The 22,201-nt window shown below is 46.9% G+C and overlaps 2 protein-coding genes across 2 annotated transcripts in view; one reads left to right on the top strand and one right to left on the bottom strand.

The window, feature by feature from the left end:
- Positions 1–22,201, bottom strand: part of sli (slit guidance ligand) — a 793,209-nt gene that overhangs the window by 139,378 nt on the left and 631,630 nt on the right. The window contains exons 19-22 of the mRNA XM_084583167.1: positions 2,836–2,907; positions 2,703–2,774; positions 768–839; positions 542–705 (exon numbers count right to left, since the gene is read on the bottom strand). Coding sequence (XP_084439293.1) covers positions 542–705; positions 768–839; positions 2,703–2,774; positions 2,836–2,907 — 380 coding nt within the window. The remainder of the gene's footprint in view (positions 1–541; positions 706–767; positions 840–2,702; positions 2,775–2,835; positions 2,908–22,201) is intronic.
- Positions 5,610–9,870, top strand: LOC146206956 (uncharacterized). The gene is made up of 3 exons (XM_084584077.1): positions 5,610–7,178; positions 8,269–8,363; positions 8,851–9,870. The coding sequence occupies exons 1-3, from the start codon at positions 5,838–5,840 to the stop codon at positions 9,020–9,022; spliced, it is 1,608 nt and encodes a 535-aa protein (XP_084440203.1). The 5' UTR covers positions 5,610–5,837; the 3' UTR covers positions 9,023–9,870.

Here is a 22,201-nt window from a genome sequence, read left to right as displayed (position 1 = left end):
GCATCGGTTGGTTACTCCCCAGCATTCCGGAGCCGCCGTCCCCGACCACAAGACACGACGGAGAAGCGCAGTTAAATACTGATACTAGACACGACGAGAGACCCGATGACCCCACAGACATGCCGACCAAAGACACGCGAATCTCCTGTGGCCTGAAAGCGACCTCACCCGGGGACCATCGTAGCGTTTTCCTTCTTCTATCTTCACCCATCTAGTCACGTCCATGGTTCTGTCATGAATCCCATTGCCGTCGACAATCTTTCTCGTCCACGATCGCCCGGAGGCCATGGGTAATGTTACGGACGAAGCGAGCAGTAGAACGGGCAGGAGTGCTCGCGCTAAGCCCACTGGCTTTCATCAAAAAGTCATCGTAATAGGGCACCTATCTGTTCTCTATTCCTTTGCCGCCCCGTAACAATACACAGTTCAAGTCAATAATTATTCAGTTAGAATTCGCTTCTCTGAAATCATCCCAAGTTGATTAATTTGTGGGCTAATAGCACATTGTCTACACTTACGTACAAGGCACGAGTTTACTCACCTGAGCACACAAGCTGCTTAGGATCGACGTCCTGCAGTGGCAGGTCTTTGAGGTGCACTGGTGAGTGGCAACGCGGGCTGCCAGTCACAGTGTCGCTGCGCCGCAGCCACTCCGACAACCAGCGCAGGTGGCAGCTGCAGTGCAGTGGATTGCCGAGCAGGTTCCTGCAAAAGGCGTACAGCTTGCACTCCCATCTGCCGCTGGCGGCCAGTGTTGCGTAACTCACAGAGTCGCCAGCGAGGACATGCGGTCGAAGGAACCCCGCGAGATGCACCGGATTTTGTTGTCGTACAAGGACCTGCAGACAGACAGGGACGAACAACCTCATATGCATTACAAAACATCTAGGCCTGCGTGAATGCTCAGCAAGGCTTGAGACACGAAACAAGTTGCAGTCACTTGCAGAGGTGCCGTGAGAGAATGGCGGCGGGTGAAAAAGTGGCAGGTTTCAGCGCTGAGAAAAAAAGCCGTACCAATTACTCTTCAAAGCATTCTTTTTCATTATGCGCCATATTCCCGACTACACGGTCACGGCCTAGAAAATACCCCTGCCACCTGCATCTAAATAAACCGCTCGCGAGGGGCAGGTCTACGGGTTACGGCGGCACCACAATGATCGTCTCTTCACCCCTTTGCCTTCATTCCACAGTTATTGACTGACCTACTGTTGGCTCCCATTACCAGCTTCACCAAAGCGCAGATGCTCGAAAGGAACCCCGTTCTTGTCGGGTGACGCCCTGGCGCACTAGGGTCACAGAATCAGTGGTTAAAGGCACCGATGGCATTGACTATGACCTTAAAACAGCACCTCCTGCCATCCGGCTAGGAAAACATTAGCTGTGGTTTAACTACAGTTAAGTCTAATGGTGTAGCGAAATTGTTTTGTTTAATTATGTACCAACTCGCTCGCAGTTCTACTGAGGTGTAGCGAGAGATACGGCCCCCTGGCTACGCTAAGGTTAGTGGATCACAGAGGATCTCAATAAAGACGTTTCGATGATGAGTAAAGTAGTGAGACTTCCACCGAGCAGCAGAGGCTTCGGCCTGCAGGACTCCACGTTTCGTCTCCTGTCATAGAAGCTAGTCGGGCCTGTCTTTCCGCTTCTTGCCGTCGCTGCTTTTCCAATCGTTCGGCACGCTGTTCTTCGGTCTCTCCAGACTGCCGTTTTCGTATGGCTTCATTTTGGGCGGGCTGCTCTGCCATCCCTCTATACTGCCAGCGTCTGCTCTCTACCCGTATACCTCCTCGCATCACATAATAATCGAAAGGCGCCCTGGAGCATACGGCCGCCGTGCCACGCCGACGGCATCAACTCCTGGCCCAGCTCTCGGTCTATACCATGTGACAGTTGCTAGGCAACGCCGACGGCTTGAAAAGCAATCCGTTTGCGTCATCTCTCAGGCGTGGATTCGTGAGCTGCCAACGGCCCTCAGAAGCCGAATGCACATGCATCGTTACCGAGAAGTAAATGACCGCCGTGCTTTCAAAATAAAGCAGCCATGCGTATTTGCCGCTGACTCAGGCCTCCCAATGTTTCTCCAACCAACCTGTACATGTGAGGCCAAATCATAACCAAAGCCAGGTACTCACAAAAAGAGCTCATACGAGTATCTGAGTTATCAAGGGGAAACAAGCGTGCAAACATTATTACTCCCGTCACATAGACTCCAACACGTCCGCTTAACGAGAAAAACATTCTCAGGACCCTAAGTATGTAGCCCTCTGCACATCTACAGATCACGGTTACGAATCAAGGATCCCTAAACTTGTTTGTCTTCATTCCGCAGTTGTGGATCGCTGCTCATCAACAGGAACGCCAATGCTACGAAATGACTATCATGCCCTGAAAACCTCCCAGACGACCTTGTCTCTGGGAAAGCACGCGACTCATTGATTTTTGTGACAATAATTAGGAGGGCATTTTCCATTTTTTTTTTCTCGCCAAAATCTCAATTCTGATGCGGCAAGACGTCATTTTGTAGCCGCATGCGGTGTGATGAAGGTCAAGGCGGCCAACTGCGGAATCATTTGAATTTTTTTGTGCTTATCCCGTTAGAAACAGGGCTCAACAACTGAACCACGCGGGAACTCCAGGCAGTGGAAATTTCCGCAGCCCTGACAAGCGTGCACATAGAGGCACATCATAAATGAGCCACTCACAGGAGATGTACGGAATCCAGGTCAGCGAACGTGTCATTGGCAATGAACGTCAGCTGGTTGGTGCGCAGCATCCTGCGACACAAGGAAGAATTGTTTAGCAAAATGTGAAGGTCGAAAGCAGAGTCGCACTTACAGGGTTTTCAGGCGTATCAGGCCCGAAAACATCTTGGCCCGCACCTGCTTCAGCTTGTTTTCCGTGAGAAGCCTGCGTGCCAAAGTATGACAAATTAGCCTCTCTGAGAAGTGAGGTTGCTAGAGGCCACCAAAATGTGCACAAACAGTCAGCTGGTGTAGAGGCGAAAATGTCGGCTTATTTCTATCATTTCGTACCACAAAACGATTATTGGGAAACTATTTTATTAGCCGACTCTTGCTGCCAGATAAGCACAAGAAAAACAAACTGGAGATTGACTGGATATAGTTCTCATTATTTCGCTTTACTACGTTGACACTGCCAACAGAATCATAATTTCAGCATCTGCGCTTAGACTGTCCAGAACAGTTTTACCAAACACAGCTGTCTCAGAATGACCCTGAGCGAGTACATTCGCTATGCATAATCTTTCTACATGGACCAGTATTTACACGACCGCCGACTGGGCAATGCTCAACACTTTGTGCGCCGCAGAAACTCGAGATACACAATTACTGCTCTGGCGGTTGCCTTCCCAGAAACCCAGATGTAAACAGTTCTTGTCTTCTTGGCGTGCCCCAAAGGCGCTGCAATCCTCCTCCTTTGAGAATTTGTCCGCTTCGGCCGTCGACTGCCCGCACGTTTATGTTTTCCCCGGGTGCTGCATTTGACAGCCATGCCTTTAAATGTCTCAGTGGTGTTTAAATCTAGAATAAGAACGTTTATGAGTACGACACGTTTTCTTAAGCCGCCTGAATAGAAGAGAGCAACGTAAAAGGAGCTTTCGGGATTGATATTTGAGACTTCACAGGAAGGCGCCTTACGGTGTTATCGGCAAAGTGTTTGGCATGTATCCATTTGCGTTTATGCAACCCAGGTCCTTTATTCAATGTCCCGGTGTCAACTAGTGTGTGGCTTCCTAATATGAGCTTCATGTCTGAAATAACATGACAGTGATCACAACAGTGACGGGCAGGATATTCTTTTCGGCGTAAATGAAGTCACATGGTTTATGGCGGGCTTCGGATTAAGCTTCGGCCGGCCCTGCTTCTGCAGCACAGCGGGCCAAGGGATTTTCAAAGAAGAAAGATTTCAGTGCAATAATTGAACACGATCCGCACTCGCTTCCTGAGCTCGATATCCTTGGTTGGATTCGATCAATAAAAGCATACGAAATTAAAACATCTCTTGTCGCTTCACTGCTGTACTCTGATAGAGACCAATTAAAAAAAAACACGCAGGTGTGCTTGACAATGTCAGCACTTGCTAATAATCTCAGGTGGTCTAAAGAATTCACAGCCCTGCAATAAGACTTCCCTCATGAGCAGTTTGGAACAATAAACCTCAGAATATACAATTTCTTTTCTTAATCATAAATGATTGGCTATGCTTTAGTCACGTGACCTCGTCTCACGGTGCAACTTGGAGGTGGAAATGGCTCCTGCTTGCGACCTCTGCGTTCGTCGATTTCTGAGAGAAAAACCGGCGTCGTTCATTCGCGAGATGGTGAAATCATAAAACGGAAAGTAGGAAGATGACGTCAAGCGGCCCTGTAATGACGCACGCAGTAAGCCAAGCACCACTGGATGCAACAAGACCCGTCCGCGGCCACGTTTTTTGCCTTCCTTCATCTGACAATCGCATCAAACTGTTCGTTGTTGTACTTTTAGTCAGGTTAGAGGTTGTCACAGGGATTAGAACAGACGACGTAGTCAAAACTTCCCAGGCCGCTGCGAATGGCCGCGGTTGATCAGATGGAGTCCGGCCCCTTCGTTCTCCTTGACGACAAAGCAGCGGCAATTCCAGCGACGGAGTGCAGCAGTTGTACAATCCGTACTTTCCGCGTTCTTCTCCGCGCATTGCTTGCTTGTGCTTCTGAATGTTGTGATCCAAATATTTCATGCATTTTTGCGCATTATGAAAAGGTTGCGTTTGTAGCGCTCGCCTCAAGAGAATGGAGAGAGTACTTTTCCTTATTGGCAGAAAACAAGCAGGCAAAGAAGGCGTTTCACAACGCGAGGCAGATTAAGCGACGTGTTGTTATTCAGCCCGTCCTAACTTTTATGCTCCGTGTTTCTTGTCGGGTGATATATTCGTTACCGCTGCATATAGATAGAAACTTTTATTTGGGCAGTGACGATGCGGGTAACGGATGCGCGGATCTCTTGCGGGCGCCCGTTGCTGCGTGCCTTGCGGGATGCGTTGACAACATGGCGGCGCGCTGGCCGTCCGCTTCGGTATTTAAATACCTATACCTAAAAAGCGTTCACTCACAATGGAGGAAAAGAATTAGGAAACTAACTAGTAAGTATACTAGTCACAAGGACGGAGAAGTAAAGAGCATTAAGCAACAGGTGAAAACACAGAAGGTAAAAATTGGATAAATTCGATGGAAAAGAAACAGAGTGTGGAATTATACCGAAAGTGGAAAATGCAGATCAGGAAGGAATATTTCTTTGATAACTCAAGAGTTCAGTTCAGTCGTTCAGTCGTGTCCGACTCTTCGTGACCCTATAGACCATGTCACGCCACGCTTTCCGGTCTCTCACTATCTTCCTAACATCACATAACTTCATCTGCAGCGCCTCGAGGATGCCATCTAACCATCGCGTTCGCTGCCTACCCCTTCTCCGGCGACCCTCAACCTTTCTCAACATCAAATCTTTCTCCAGCGACTCCTCTCTTCTCATCAGATGACCAAAGTGTCTGAGCTTTAACTTTAGAATTTGCTTTAGCTATGTATCGCGTTACGATAAGACGTGGGCCAGCGTAAGCTGCGTCACTCGTGCCACTAGGCACAAGGCGCGCTTCTTATCATTGCCCTCGCCGATCGGGCTGGCCGGGGCCTATATAACAGAGCACGGAATAAAGGCTGGCCATTCGCCTTCCTGATGTCTGCCTGTCACTTCACCGTTCACGGAACCTTACATGGTGTCAGAAGTGGTCCCCCGTCATCGACAGCGCCCTGAACAGACAGAAGACTTCGACGCCAGGCTGCAAGGATGGAGCTTCTGAAACCCCCAGACCCACTTCGCATCACAGGTGACGTTTCCAAGAATTGGCAGCTCTTTAGACAGAAGCTGGAACTATACTTTACCGTAGTGAAGCCACATGACAGTCCGTTGAGCGATTCAGCAAAGACTGCGATGCTCTTAACTTTAGCCGGTGACGACGCTATCGAGGTCTTTAATAATTTTACATTCAACGATGGCGAAAGCAAAGAGGACTATAAGACCGTCGTAAAAAAGTTTGACAGCTACCGGGGCGCACAGACGAATGAGGTGTACGAACGATACTTGTTCCGGACAAGATTCCAGGATGCAGGAGAAACCTTTGAGCAGTTTTCACGGGACGTGAAAAAACAGGCACGACACTGCAATTTTGAAGGGTTAACTGATTCCATGATCCGCGACCAGATAGTAATTGGAATCAATAATGAGACCCTCAGGGCAAAACTTCTTCAGGACAATCAGCTGACGTTGCCCAAAGCGGAACAAATCTGCAAAGCATTCGAAGCAGCAGCTCTTCAGAACGAATCATGGGGACAGAAAGAAAAACAGGTCGATCCTGTGAAGGAGACTCAAAAAGGAACAAGGCTGCAAAACAAAGTAAGGTGCTCGAAGTGTGGCAGAGAACACAAGGCACTCACCTGTCCTGCTTATGGGAAGACATGCAGAAAATGCCAGGGAAAGAATCACTTCGCCGTACGCTACCGAAAACCAGCACAAGTAAGTGAATTGAGAGATGACAATGATGAAGACTTCGACATCTTAGACATCTGCGTGGACAGCGTGGCAAGTCGACGGGACTGGATGGTTAAGGCAAACGTTGGTAATGCAGCCGTTTTGTTGAAAGTGGACACGGGATCGCAAGCAAACCTATTGCCTTACTCTGTCTACAAGAACATCAAGCCTACGCCACCGCTCAAGCACAGCAGTTCCACCCTGCGATCCTACAGTGGATGCACAATCAAGCACTTGGGCGTTATCAACCAACGCGTGGCTATCGGCGAACAAAATTGCAGCTTGATATTTTTCGTGGTCAAGAAAGGATGTCAGGCGCTTCTTGGTCTTCAGGCAGCGGAACGGCTCGGGTTGATTTCCCGAAAAGTGGATTCGGTGATAAAGAACAGCTCCGAAAAACTGCTTGAAGAGTACAGCGACATTTTTCAAGGCACCGGGTGCGTCCAACGCCAATACAAGATGGTGCTCCGTGAAGGTTCCGTCCCAACCGTTCAAGCCGCTCGGCGTGTACCCTTGGCACTGCGGGAGCCCCTGCGCCACGAGCTGCAACGAATGGAAGAGGCTGGCATCATAACAAAAGTCAATGAGCCAACGGACTGGGTGAGCCCTTTAGTAATTGTTAAAAAGAAAGACGGAAAGCTAAGGCTATGCATGGATCCGAGAAAGATTAATGCGTGCTTAAAGAGAGAACATTACGAGATGCCGCGGAGGGAAGACATAGAAGCAGAGTTGGCCGGCGCGAAAGTTTTCAGCCGTCTAGACGCAAAAGCTGGCTTCCATCAAATCCCTCTTGACCATAAGACTTCGCTCATTTGTACTTTCGCAACACCATTTGGGAGGTACCGTTTCTTAAGGCTGCCATTTGGCATCTCTTCCGCGTCTGAAGTCTTTCAGAAGATATTGAGCGAAATCTTCGAGTCGCTGCCGGGTGTGCACGTTTACGTGGATGACATTCTGGTATGGGGAACATCAAGGGAGGAGCACGATCAACGCTTAAAATCTGTATTTGAATTATCGAGGCGGGCCGGCCTCGCACTAAATGCAGAGAAGTGTAAGGTTGGAGTCGAGGAAATCGAATTTTTAGGCGACATAATTTCGAAAAAGGGTATAACTCCTAACCAAGCACTCGTCAAATCCATAACTGAAATACCTGTTCCATCAGATAAGAAGGGAGTGCAACGTCTACTCGGCGTGGCAAATTATTTTTCGAAATATATTCCTTCTTTGGCACTAAAGACCCCGCAGTTGCGCAGTTTGATTAAGCATGACGCAGTTTTTGAATGGACTCCCAACCACGCGCAAGAATGGCAAGAAATCTGCAAATGCCTGAGCGAGGAGCCACTGCTTGCTATCTTCGACCCTAGCAAAGAAACAAAAGTGGCGTCACGGAATGGTTTGGGCTCGGCCCTACTGCAGCTTCATGGCGATAACTGGCGGCCCGTGGCGTACGCGTCACGAACGCTCACTTCAGTTGAGCAACGTTACTCGCAAATCGAAAAAGAAGTCTTGGCAGTGGCGTTCGGCTGTCGGAAATTTCACTACTTCATCTATGGCCGACATATTATTTTAGAGACCGACCACCGACCCCTGCTTGCAATCGCTGAAAAATCAATTGGGGACATGCCACCAAGGCTTCAAAGGTTCTTTTTGCGATTGTTGAAGTACAATTTCACTATGCAATATGTTCCAGGGAAACAGCTCCTTCTGCCCGACATGCTGTCACGAGCCGCAGCAGCCACTACAGAAGATGACGCAGCAGGTGAAGGTGACATCGAAATCCATGCTGTGAGTACGGTGAATGCTTTCGTGAGTGACGCCACGCTAAAGCGGCTTGTGGACGCCACTGATAATGACCCGTACCTTTGCGCAGTAAAAGAAAGTATTTATGCTGGAACACGCATACAAGGAGAGCTGAAACCTTTCGCCAGCGAACTTTCCGTAGTGAAAGGTATCGTGCTAAAAGGCAGCAAAGTGATAGTGCCGGCGAGCATGCGGAAAGAGATGCTGGAACGCATTCATGAAGGCCACATGGGCATCAATAAATGTAAAGCGAGGGCACGAAGATTTGTGTTCTGGCCTGGCTTGAGTGCACAAATCACTGCTATGACTAAAAAATGCGCGGTGTGCAGACGTCACGCGTACAGCCAACCTGCGGAACCACTGCTTATGAGGCCGGTACCAGACTATCCGTGGTATAGGGTTGGCGTCGACATATTCCAGTACGGGGGAAAATCTTATCTGTCTGTGTACGATGCTTTCTCAAATTTTCCAGAAGTCGAGGAGCTCAACGACACGTCGTCGGCGTCAGTCATAACAAAACTGGGGGCCATATTTGCAAGATATGGAATCCCGATGGAAGTGTGCACCGACAATGGGCCCCAGTTCGCCAGTCGAGACTTCCGCCTTTTCGCAAGCAAGTACAACTTCCGTCATGTGACATCTAGTTCACACTTTCCCCGTTCCAACGGCTTAGCGGAGAAGGGAGTACAGATAATCAAACGGATTTTGAAGAAAACAATGGAAGCGGGTGATGATTTTTCTCTTGGTCTCCTTAGTTACAAGTCGACTCCTCTAGAAGATGGACGGTCTCCGGGAGAGCTGTTACAAGGAAGACTACTGAGGTCAACTTTGCCAGATTTCAAAGACCAAACCAAGACGGTAGTACAGAAGCATGTTCAGACTGATCATTCACGAGGCCCACTTCCACCCCTTGAAAAGGGCCAAACTGTCAGATTCAAAAAGAAAATATGGTCGCACAAAGCGAAAGTTATCGCCACAACGCACCCAAGGTCGTACAAAATCTTAACCGAAAGAAACAAGGTCCTTAGGCGGAACCGGCAACATCTGCTTCCCACAAGCGAGCCTTTCAATCCGGAGGCACTTGACTACGATCTCGTGGAAGAAGCTGATCACCGGACCACACCGCCTGCAACAGTTCCTGAAACTTCGAGCGCCACTCTTCCGGCTACAACACAAGCGCACACTCCTCCCCCGAGACGATCCAGTAGGCAGAGACGACCTCCACAGCGCCTTCAGTACGACAGCAACTTTAATCAAGTCACCTGAAGTAATGAGTTTTTTTTTTGTTTTTTTTTTTTTTCGAGAGAAAAAAGATGTATCGCGTTACGATAAGACGTGGGCCAGCGTAAGCTGCGTCACTCGTGCCACTAGGCACAAGGCGCGCCTCTTATCATTGCCCTCGCCGATCGGGCTGGCCGGGGCCTATATAACAGAGCACGGAATAAAGGCTGGCCATTCGCCTTCCTGATGTCTGCCTGTCACTTCACCGTTCACGGAACCTTACAAGCTAAAAAAAGAAATTTAACAATGAAGATGACGCATGTGCAGTGCAGTATGTGATAAATGCACAGAAACAATTGACAATATTATACTCGAATGTAATGGTATCCATCCAGAAGTCGATGCAGGCGCAATCACTGTTCCTGAAGCTCTGGTGTTTAGAGATACCAGTGGCCGGGTGAATAAACCTACGGTGGAAGCTAGCAAAAAACAACTGGAAGACTGGTGGCTTAAAAGCAGAAAAGTGACACACTGTTAGTAATGTAGAAAGAAAAATTCAACAAATAGAATGATGGTGTAGTTAACCGATCTAAAATAATAATTAAGATATAGAGCGAAACTGAGCATGATAGCAACTGCTACCACCCCGTTTCAAAGGGGACGCTTTTATATTCCATCCATCCATCCATCCACAGGAACGAATACACCTCGCTGCTGTTTTCACCGACGCGATAGCTAGCACTAACTAAAAGTTGGAATTCTCTTGTACTACACTCACTCTCGTCTATACGGCGAGGTATTAGCTACAAATATCCCTGGTTTTCTAGATAATTTCAAGCTGCTAGGCCTATCTGTATGCTGTGTATGTGGTTGTCATAGCAACGACATTCCTTCTAGATCTTCTTGTCGCTTTGGTTTGTACACACGTACGACTTGAGCCGCAAAAAAATCTATAGACGAAAGTGTCTCACCCTATACCCACCAACTCCAACGGCAACTACGACACATGCAGGTAAACGTTTAGCGGGCAAATCATCGCCGACCTTGTGGGAATTCAACATTTCCCTCGCCCGCACGACGCGGCGAACACCCTCTCTCTCTCTCGGGGAGCCCTCATCTTTCCCCTTCTGGCCTCCTTCCTGCGGTGCTGTGGCGGAGAGCGCAGGGGTGAGAGAACGGCCCCTCCTTCCCCCTCCCCTCTCATCTCGGCGGACAGCAGCTTCACCCAGAGAGACTACGCCGCGACGCCGTAGCGCGCGGATGCTGCAGTGACACCGAGGAAGAACATTGGGCGTTCCCAATAAACATCTTGGCCCGCTGGCTATGTTTGCCTCGGTGTGTCGTTCTTCACGGCCACTGCTGTGGCCAGAGCTAGCGGTGTGGCCTCGGTTTTCAGAGCGGAGCCGCAGCCCCGTGAGAATCCCCACAACCTTCTGCAGACATACTCCATAGACCAACTGCTGCTTGGCAATGTTCTTATCGTCCTGTCTGTCTTACGTTTGTTCCATTATCAATGTGTCGTTGCGCGCTGAGAACCAAGTGGCTCCTATCATGGCACTGCTTGCAACTTGGCACTTCTCAAACCCTTCCAGGACTGCATGCCAATCAAGCCAATACATCTTCTTACCTAATCTGCACTAAAAAAAGAGCAGCCTGGAATCCAGGCGAAGATATGAAAGGCAGTGATCATTTCTGAATATGTCTCTAATATGGGCTTAGGTCCATTGCTGAAGCTTGCACTCCAAGTCGCTTCCTCAAAACCTGAACGTCATCTCGCAATGTAACGAGTATTCATTGCATTTCATGTAGGCATTGCGTAATCAGGGCGTAGACGAGTGAAATTACTGGATGATAACTAGCAGAGCAACCATGCACAAAGAAAGGTGTTACGCGAGGTGACCCAATTCTGCGCATTGCTTGCTCGGAAGAAGGACATGGATAAGGGTTGATGGAGCGGTAATTAGTGTTTCCTTGGTGACATCTGCTTGGTAAGTAACTCAGGGAAAAGCAAAAAGGTAATGTTTAAAAGCCTCGGTAATGAACAGCACTTTACAATGTGCGACGCTGGAAGGTAATAACCGCAGTACCGGACCATGACAGGCGCTGTGTTAAGCAGTAATTCTCTGGCATTGCAGATACGCTGCGACCGAGCCTTCGCTTACCATCAACTATGGCAATGTGATTGCCGCAAAGCGGAACCTATGTTCGAGGCTGGCGCATCGCTTCCACCAGTCGGCATTCTTAGCGCAGAAAAACACACACGAGAGAAAACGAAGCACACGGGAAGTTTCTCTCGTGTGTGTTTTTCTGCGCTAAGAATGGCGTCTGAAGCCCGTCGGTCAAGCTATAAAGCAAGCCCAGTGACTGCAACTGCAGCGGCACGGGACTCTGGCATTGCAGGTTAGTTACAGATTTGTTTAATATGTATCGCCATTTCTGTTATTGTCAAAGTGCCTCTAGAGGAGGGTACATCGTGTGGAATGCAACTGGAAGAACGTGATGCAAAAATAGATTGCAGTGGTTGTGGACAACACTGGAAAATGTGCAGGAATTTCTGATGTCACTCTAGGGGGAGCAGTACCGCAGTGCGTGGCGCTGCATAGCTTGTGCAAAGGGTCATGCTCCACTGCCTGATAATAATGACTCAGATGCACAGGATGCTGCAATCCATCAACAAATTAAGACTGGAATATCTTCTACCCCTCAAAGAAACAGTTGAAAGCCTTGCTGTCCAATTCATGGCCGAGCAGGTACGACGAATAGAAAAAAACATTAAAGCGAAGTTAACAGAAGAGAGAAGGTCGAGGCCCAGGACAGTGAAATTGCGACTCTGAAAAACGAGGTAGACAATCTGGAACGGCGAAGAAAGCTTAACCTTGAATTTCACGGCATCAAACCGGCAGAGAACGAAAACTTGCTCCATGAAATCAATAAGTTCACAGCGCTGAACAACTTGCCTCAGCTTCTGGAAACTGATGTGGTGGCAACCACTCGCCTCCCATCAAAGGCAGATAAGACACCAGGAATAATCTGCCGTTTTGCGAACCAGCCATTCAGAGATAAGTGGCGGGAAAACAGGTGTGTTCCATAAATGAAGATGTGCTTTTTCCACTGTGTAACCCCCCTGCTGTAGCGCCCTCGGGATAAGCGGAGTAACAATCGAATAAAAAATAAAGAGAGAACTGACCAGTTCTATTGCGGAAAACTGACGGAGCGAATGCGGTGGTCATTTTCAATTCCGCGATAAACTCAAATAAGGTTTCATTTGACTAGAAAGAACGAAATGGCAATAGCACCCAATATGTCCTATGTGACTAGTTTTACTAGTCATTTAGATTTCTCAGGGCTTTCAAGTGTTTTCATCTGAACACACGTTCTTTTGTTAACAAGGAAAATGACTTACGACTCTTTTTCGAACAAACAAACCAATGATCATTTGTTGTCATTATGCTGATGGAGACAGGGTGTACTGATGTCGTAAATATTTTTCGGCTTCCATCCCAAAATACTTTCTATCTGAATTGGCCAACCGGTCGAGTCGGCGGGGTGTGCATACTAAATATAAAACCATTTCTGTGCGAAATAGCGAGTTTTCGACAATGACACAGGACTATGAAATACTGTAAGTGAAACATAATAACACTATGTTTCGTGTTTGCTATCGCCCGCCGAATGGGCCTGTCGCACATTTTCTGCAATATTTAGAACATTTCCTTTCCTTCATCAATGATAACAAACTACACTTAATCTTTGGCGCTGACATCAATATTAACCTGATGAAAACATGGTTCTCCAATACTTAGGCTATAGATATGTAATGCGTGCTATCAATCTTCCTACAAGAGTGACTGAGAATTCGCCATTTTTAATTGACGTGTTCATTACAAATATAATTCCTGATTGGATTAAAACTCTTCGTGTCAGATCTAAGCGACCATCTGTAAATATTTTTATGTTTCAAGGGGCATCAGCGGAGCCTCAGTCAGCACAGTTTACTCTGCCAATAACATTACAGTCTTTCTACCTTTCGTACTTCGAACTTCCTGGGATACTGCATTTTAAATGATACTTATTAAGCTTTCTTTACTTTATTCAGATGAATATATGAGGCTAGTTTTCCGTTGAAATTCGTTAAACAGAAAAAGAAATACGCAAATAGTGGATTTCCGCTCAGCTATCTGCTCGAAAAAAAAAAAATGCCTTACATGGTGAATTTATAGAGGGAGCAATAAGTTTTCCAAGATTTAAAAAATTGGGAATCGCTTGGACAAAGATATAATACTTGAATTTCATGCTCGGATGTAACATGGACAAAACTCAAATAAATTACAATCAGAAAAAATACATAGCATGAAATAAATGGTAGTGAATTAAAGAACAGATACCTTCAATGTTGGTGGCAATAGCACAGCAAATAATAATTCAGAATGTATTTCTTGCAATCCTAGCTCTATATTTATTTATCCGGTGCACGAAGGGGAAACAACTACCCCAATTGTCACCTAAAAGAGCAATAGTGCCAAAGATATTGACAGTATTCAAATAAAACCTGTAAAATATGTGGCGGATCTCCATGCCTCACGCAGGTCTTTAAGCTTTGTTTAAATCAAGGCACTTTTCCTCGTTGGGTGCGCGCATCATTGCACTTTTCAAGAAAGGTGATAGGAACGACTAGGAAAATTATCGGCCGCTATCAATACTTCCTGTCTTTTAAAAGGTTTTTGAAAACGTGATCTTGAAACGGTTAACTCAATTTGAGCAAAAACATAATCTGCTAGCTGATAGTACGGATTCCGTAAGGGCCTGGGCACTCAGGCCGCTTTGCTAACGCAAAGAGAATACATTCTCCAGCATTTTGATAACGGCAAAATTGTGCTAGGCATCTTTGTTGACCTGTCAAAGGCATTTGATAGCATTTACCACTATCTTCTGACTCAAAAACTATGGCATTCGTGGTAACGCCTCGTCTCTTATGCGTTCATATCTTGATAATCGCAGACAGATAGTTCTTGTAAATGGTCATCACTCAGATCCACTAAGAATCACCTCAGGTGTTCCGCAGGGAAGCATGCAAGGGCCTTTTCTATTTAACATTTACGTGAACGACATCTTTAATATCAAACCAGCTGCTAAATTCACCATGTATGCTGGCAACACAAATTAAGCATATTACTTGGGGTTAAAACTGTAGACAACCTTGTCGATGTAGCAAATTTTATTTTAGCAAACTTAGACGAATGGACGCGTGAACCAGTCTTGGAATTATGAGCATAAAACAAAAGTAGTGATATTTGGAACTAAAAAGAAATCTATATCAATCAGCGCGTCTACCTGATTAAATGGTACACCCACTGAAATAACTTGCACAGTTAAGAGACTAGGCGTTATTTTTCAAAATAATGTGCCATGGGATGCCCACGTATCTGACAATTAATCTTTCACGAGTAATTGGGTTGGTATACAGAAATCACATACTTCCACCAAAAATTGTTAATTTCTTGTTTTCTTCCGGACTGAACTAGGTTTCGACCAGACGCTACACCCAGGAAATGACGCATGACACGAAATGGATGACGCCTTCCAAGCGGAACAGTTTGTCAGGACGGGAACGTTATTTCGAGCAGTTTAGGCTGACCGGTTTCTTGAATTGCGCAGCTCGTGAACAGGCGCCGATGCGCACGTCATGGGTCGTGACACCCCGGCAAACTATGCTGCATTACTCTGGCTGGCGCGGTTGTGAAGGTTACTGCGCAGTGAGATAACCCACGCCTGATGCATTTCGTTTATTTCACGTACTGAAAGCAATTCCGTCCTCTCCGTGTCTGAAAACATGCATTCCACCCGCGCGTTTATTTTCAGTGCAACTAACGCGCTCTGTGGTATCCCCTGTGTTGTTGCCGCCAGGTATCAAATATTTTTGTGGAATGAAACGCGTAGTGTGCTGTCAATGCAGCTTTTAAAACCAAAGAATAACACCGGGAAATGGAGCAATGCTTTTTACATTACTGGTAGGGATCTTCGCCGTGTAGCTTGATTTGTGTATTTTACGTGGGTATGCACGCGATCGAGGTTCGATAAATCATTGACCAATATTCGTAACTTTATTCCTTTACAGATTTCTCGCGTTTAATCTGTTTACACAGTGTTAGTAAAAGGTGTATCACGATGACATATTTTCTACTGTAAATTTTCCAGCTGATACCAGGATTTGGCACTCTCTGCTGTGTGCTCTGGTGAGACATTTGCGGCGCATGTGCAAGAGGTTCGGACCAATATTCCGCATTCCACGAGTAGATAGGTTCGAGCTTTCACTCTCGGCTAGCCATTTCACGTGATTTAATGTGCACATCAGGTATTTCTAAAACGATATAATTGTTATTTAACATGGAAAATGTGTTAATCGGCATGAAATAAATGTCCGAATTGTTTCCTGAAATATTAATATCAGCACATATTTTCGCATTCCAATAAATTGACCACATGAGAATATTGCAATCTAAGCTTGATTGCTTTCTATTTACCGTCCCAAAGAGACCCAGGCTATAAAGACGCGCATAATAGACGAACCATTCTTACACTGACACTGTTGAGTATTCTGGCTATGAATTTAACGAGTGCTAGTTACATTGTCATTGTAAAATGAATACAAGGCACTTTGTAGGCAATGTTTTCCAGCTTATTTCGGGCTTACAGAATATTTGTGATTAGGAACCCTTCAAACTTTGCGAAAAAGGTAATGCTGAGGATGGAAGAAGTGACCGTCTGCTGGAATTTTGCTGCCAAGGTCTTATCCAAAAACACATGATTGTATGGGAAAGGGTGGGAAAGGGAAAGTTGAAATCAATGTGTCTGTGGCATAATACCCAAGACTACTTGAAATATATTTGTTTAAAATCTGTTTAAAATAAAATACAGGGTATTGTGAGGAAGCCGCGAATATATTTTGACCATAATGTATGTCTATTTTCTTGTGTATCATTTTCCATAATTTGTATATCTGCATGTAACGCTACATGTGTCTACCTATGTATTGTTCCTTGCTTTGTGTGATTTTTTTTCACTGTTTTCTAATGTACACGTGGGCTGACGTATCCTACGTTTTTTCTGTCTTTCTGGTTGCTTTCGTGCACCAAACTGACAGAATTGTATCTGTTTTGTTTTTGTATGAAGCAAAATAAATGATCATTTCACAGAGCTCCTGGCATCTTTTTTTTGGCAAAGGCTTTAACGCAGCTGCGCTGATGGCCAGTCAGCAGTAATTGTGACCTAACTTTATATTTCATTCTTGAAAATAAGTAGAAAAATAATACCACACTGTACACAGCACAACAGAAATAATGTGCCAACAGGGCGCGGCAGTACGGCAAGCGCTTGCTAGCATTCAAACTGCGCGCCTTCAACCAAAAGCGAATGTGCGTCAAGCATCAGCCGCTTGGTGCACTACAGTCAATTGGGCCGCTGGCCCTATGGAAGTGTCCGCTCTTTACCCCATCCCTTTCTCTATGCCCTGGCTTCGTCACCCAAGGCAGGGGTGGCATTGGAGGAGGAGCGAAGAGAGCAATTAAGTTAACGGGATGTCGCGAGAGGCAGCGCGTGGGCCCATTGGAACGTCGCGCAGCGAAGAGATAGCGACTGGAAGTGTCCGCTCTTTACCCTATCCCTTTCTCTATGCCCTGGCTTCGTCACCCAAGGCAGGGGTGGCATTGGAGGAGGAGCGAAGAGAGCAATTAAGTTAACGGGATGTCGCGAGAGGCAGCGCGTGGGCCCATGGGAACGTCGCGCAGCGAAGAGATAGCGACTGGAAGTGTCCGCACTTTACCCTATCCCTTTCTCTATGCCCTGGCTTCGTCACCCAAGGCAGGGGTGGCATTGGAGGAGGAGCGAAGAGAGCAGTAAAGTTAACGGGATGTCGCGAGAGGCAGCGCGTGGGCCCATGGGAACGTCGCGCAGCGAAGAGATAGCGACTGACTGGTGCCGCTGACGCCGCTAGCGAGAAGTAAACGTGACTGCGTTTCGGCTTCGGATACACGCACAGTGATAGGCTGATGCCGAGGTGGCGTTTCGGCGACCAGAGACCACCGTCGCCGCCACGCAAGATGAAGGGGGGGGGGGGGGAGGGGGTACACGCAGCGGCTACGCGCTCCTGCCCTGCTCCACGGCAGGAGCGCGCGCAGCAATCGCAGAACGCGCGCGGTTGCCGCCACGGAGGAAGAGGGGAGGGCACACGTAGCAGCGAGCGGTGGCGGCAGGAGCGCGCGCTGCCCCGGCTGCGGAGCTAGTTATGAGGGACAATGCGACACGAAACAAAGGAACGGGGGCCAGATGGCTGCACTCTAAAAAGTGATAGAAAAAAAGCGCTGTCGTCTGCCAATATGTATTGGTGCCAAGTATGAAAAACAACGATGTTCCAGGAACCGAGCCGCTGCGGTCTCAGTGTGTCATGACATGCTTGCGGTCGGATATTTGGTAGCAGCTACGCACGGAGAGGCTGAGCGAGTTTACGAGACGCGAGGAGCGTTATAGCAGAAGAGCAAGGACGGCAACGGAATATTCGCAGCGGGTTAGTGCAAAATGGAGCGGAATGTGGGATTGCTCCTCATAAGCGCAATGACCTCTCAGGACCACTTATCAGCGGCTTTTAAATGCAAGAACTAAAATCTTTAAGCTCCTCGTCGTAAACAAAAAGAATCGACAGATTTCCGAAATAGCACTGGTGAAGACGTGCCCGCGCAGCCAGCATGGTTCATGTCCGAGGACAACGCAGTCTCAATTACTCTTAGGTACTGGCTGTGCTGCCCAATTTTTGCCAACAGCCGCGACCAGCGAGTCAGGCCAGCAAATCTGCTTAAGTTTCTAATATCTTGTGTCGGCTTGAGTTATGTAGAGCGCAGAAAGCAGAGAGAGAGAGAGAAAGAACGCGTGTGTCTGCGTGTATTCCACACACACACACAACTGACACAGTGGAAGGCACACACTGGGCCTTACAGCCTGTCGGTTCAATTTTCATGTGCTGGCGTGCGAAACGTGAAAGATGTCTGAGAAAGAAAGACAGAGAAACGGAATAGCAGGAAGGTTAACTAGGCGATGCCACAGTACGGGGATAAATGGAAAATAAAGAAAGCGAAAGGTGACTGAGGAAATCGCGGCATGAAGATAGGGCGGCGCCGTGTGGGCATATCCCTTACTGTCGAAGCGGTAAAATGAAAATCAATAATTGGAGATTATTTCTGGCTGTATTAAACGAAGCAAATAAACACAAAATGCCAATGAACAACATCATATGATTAGATCGTATCGTCATAACGTGCTCTGGAGTACTTTTTTTTCTAATAAGAAAATGGTAAACCTGCATGCATACCAAAACAAAACTTTGCATGAAACACATCCCAAGGCACCATGCACATGGCGCATACGTTATTTTATTAAAATAGAAGCTGTCAGTGTATTTCATTGCTTCTTTACCCCCCCCCCCCCCCCCCCTCCATTGTGGGAAGGCTTTTGAATTCTTTAACATCGCAGTGAGTGTACATAGTGCTAGACAAAAAAAGGCAGTTTCTAGAGCAGATGTTTAATATAGTCCTTGGAGATCCCTCGCTCCCTCTCGCCGCGAAGTTCCTTGCACAGCCACCGCATGATATGTCCCCTCAGGCTATCTTACTCACGAACCGTCCGGACAGATAATTAGAAAGCATCGCGGTGCTCTCTGAAATGCGGGAGCCGGTAAAAACGTCCACGGGAAAAATGTCCCTATTTGCGAAGTAGGAAAAAATGTCCCAAAACGGAGACTGAAATCCTGCGCTATAGGACGTAGACTGCGTTTCCCCGAGGCGAGCTGCAATGATGAATGATGTATGTTAACTTAATTATAGCGGTTTTACCTGGCGGCTTGTAATTGACCGCGAACATAAAACTGCATGATGCTGACATTCATAAAAAAAAAGCGATGGCAGCGGTAATACAGTGACAGCGCCTCGTCCTCGCTTTGTTTGCGGGGAAAACGCGAGCTGACCACCGGCTTTACCGGACCAGAAGCTTGGAGCGGTGCTTTAGGGTGGCCATGGTGCACGACCGGTTAAGCCTCGTCCCGCTTATACCATCATCACCCTGATCACGATTCTACACCGTCTTCAGAAGAACGGTTGAGCCTCGTCACCAGAAGTTCTGGGAGGCAATTCTAGTTACGTTTTTCTGCTTTGGGCAGTTCCCCGAGACTACCACACGCCGATCCGCTGGTACCTTTCTCAGTGTCAGTATTACCAAGCTGTTTAGACCTGTCTTATGATCGTTTAACGAGCTGCGGAGCTCGGAACCACGCAACGTATAAAAAGCCAGATGGCTCTTTCACCATGCTTTTATGCAGTTCTTGTAAACATCTCAGGCGCCCAGAGGACGCAGGTTCCAGATGATGATTACATATAATTCAAAGGCAAGAAATAATGGCATAAAATGTGCATCTTTTTTTTTTCATGTGAGGTCCGGAAGAAATCCTTTTTAGGGTCAGTCTTTACTTTGGGGACGTTTTTTCGTAGTTACTGCTTCTTCTTCCAGGGAAGTGTTTACCTGCAGATCAACCGCCGTTGCTGTGCTCGGCAACTACCGCGTGGATCGATGCTTTCTCCGAGCGTCGTCATTATTAATCCTCTAAAAGTTTGCGCAAGTCCCAATATGACGTCATGTCAGTGCTTTCTTCAATTACAACAAGATGTCTCAGCTTACTTCACCAAACAAACTGCGGTGAGCTGACAGCTGTCTACACTCCACGTCAAATTCACAATGTTTTTTTGCGCTCCCCTCAATGCTGTCCCAAACGTGGCGCCCATCTTCTGCCAGTTACGGCAATGGCGGCTCATCCTTTATGTCATGAAATATCATTTTGACATCACCGTATATAGTGTAGGCATGACGTATTTCCCGCTACCAATTGCCAGCCAATAAGATTTCAGGAAGCTCCCCTTGACAGCAAGCAGTACATTTCACCCCATTCGTAATACAATAGCTTTCCTCCCTATCATCTACACCTTCTTTTTCCCTCCACAATTACTTATTTGTACTGTGAAAAACTGCGCCGAAATAAACACACCACAAGAAAGAAGACGGGACAAAGGCGCTACTCACAACTGAATTTATTGAAACCCACGAGTGATCTTATATAGGCGAAGTTTCCAAAGGGAAAGAAGGATGGGGAGAAAGATAGGGGAAATCATCAATCGACCATCGAGAACGCAAGTAAAACTCAGTTAATGGATAACAGAATCTAAAAACCTAATTTCGGAGGCCAGAAGAGATAATGAGGGGATGCTGATAAACCTGCTGTCAAACTTCTTAATGTAGAAAGCCTCCAAACTAACACGTGCCGTTTTATCCTTACTCTTCCAAGAATCTTGGTCTCATTCAACCTGGCCCCGCATCCGTTGCAGTTGATTACGTGCGCAACCAAATGTGCGTACTTGTCTTTTAAATCTGACAAATTTCGTGCATGTTCCCCCAAACGCTCGTTGATGCATCGGCCAGTTTGGCCTACGTACAACTTTCCACACGTCAAGGGAATAGCATAGACCACTCCAACAGAACACTTTGTAAACGGAGAGTCGTGCTTTATCTGGCAACCCCCTTTTCTTGGGTTGCAAATTCGGGGGCACAACTTTCCCAACTTGTTAGGAGCCGAAAAAGCGACGCTCACGCCATGCCTGTTGGCCACTTTCCTCAGGTTGTGCGAGGTTCTGTGCATGTAAGGCACAACAAGCGGCTTCTGCGTCCCTCCGTCTATCCTCTCCAGTACATCTTTGCGTTCCGCTCTTGATCATTTGAAGGAGGGTCTCGCAAACTGCAACCAACACAGAGCAGGGGAACCCAGCCGCCGAAAGCCGGCTCATCTGATTATGGAAGCTGGTTTGCAACTGATGCGGGCACGATTTCCTGAGCGAAGACTCTAAGCAATGCGAAGCTATTGCTCTTTTCACAGTTTTCGAATGCATAGAATCAAACGGCGACGTGTCTTTTTAGACTATTCCTCAAGACCAGCTTTTGTTGGCTGTAAAGGAGTGCATTGAAGCAAACGGCGACGTGTCTTTTCAGAATTCTTCAGGATTGTCGGTGGATAATTTTATCAATTTATTGCAATTTTACCTATGTTCTACTTTTATTCTTTTTGACAATCTGCCTTATCTGCAGCGCAGTGGTGTCTGTATAGGGTCTTGCGTGGCCCCGGTTTCTTTGCGACATCTTTTTAACAAAGATTCACAAATCTTTCGATAAATGTTTCCATGGGGGGGGGGGGGGGGGGGGGGGGGGGCGGTTTTACATATTTTTAGGTATGTTGACGATTTTTTAGTGCTTTTAAAACAGCAGACTTCCATCACCTACCCCTCTACAGTAGGTGATGTTTTAAGTGTTTTTGACAAACATGGACTTGGGCTCTCTTTTACCCATGAACTACCCGACACTAACGTTTTACAGTTTTTTAGACCTGAAACTAACCTTCCTTGAAAGACACGTTTGCTGGGGCTATTACCCACGTGCTAAAAAAGATCTTTTGCCTTATGATTCTATGCATTCGAAAACTGTGAAAAGAGCAATAGCTTCGCATTGCTTAGAGTCTTCGC

This window comes from Amblyomma maculatum, chromosome 1, assembly GCF_055883805.1.
Source record: "Amblyomma maculatum isolate TAMU_Amacu chromosome 1, ASM5588380v1, whole genome shotgun sequence".
In the NCBI taxonomy this organism is placed as follows: domain Eukaryota; kingdom Metazoa; phylum Arthropoda; class Arachnida; order Ixodida; family Ixodidae; genus Amblyomma; species Amblyomma maculatum.
The sequence above is the reverse complement of the archived record's forward strand: the minus strand, read 5'-3'. Positions and strand labels throughout refer to the sequence as shown.

Excerpts from the sequence above, each read along its gene's own strand:
- LOC146206956 (XM_084584077.1), top strand. The coding sequence starts at position 5,838 with ATGGAGCTTCTGAAACCCCCAGACCCACTTCGCATCACAGGTGACGTT. Across the intron at positions 7,179-8,268 it reads TCAATGAGCCAACGGACTGG|GGAAACAGCTCCTTCTGCCC; the intron begins GTGAGCCCTTTA and ends AATATGTTCCAG. Across the intron at positions 8,364-8,850 it reads GTGACATCGAAATCCATGCT|AAGTCGAGGAGCTCAACGAC; the intron begins GTGAGTACGGTG and ends CAAATTTTCCAG.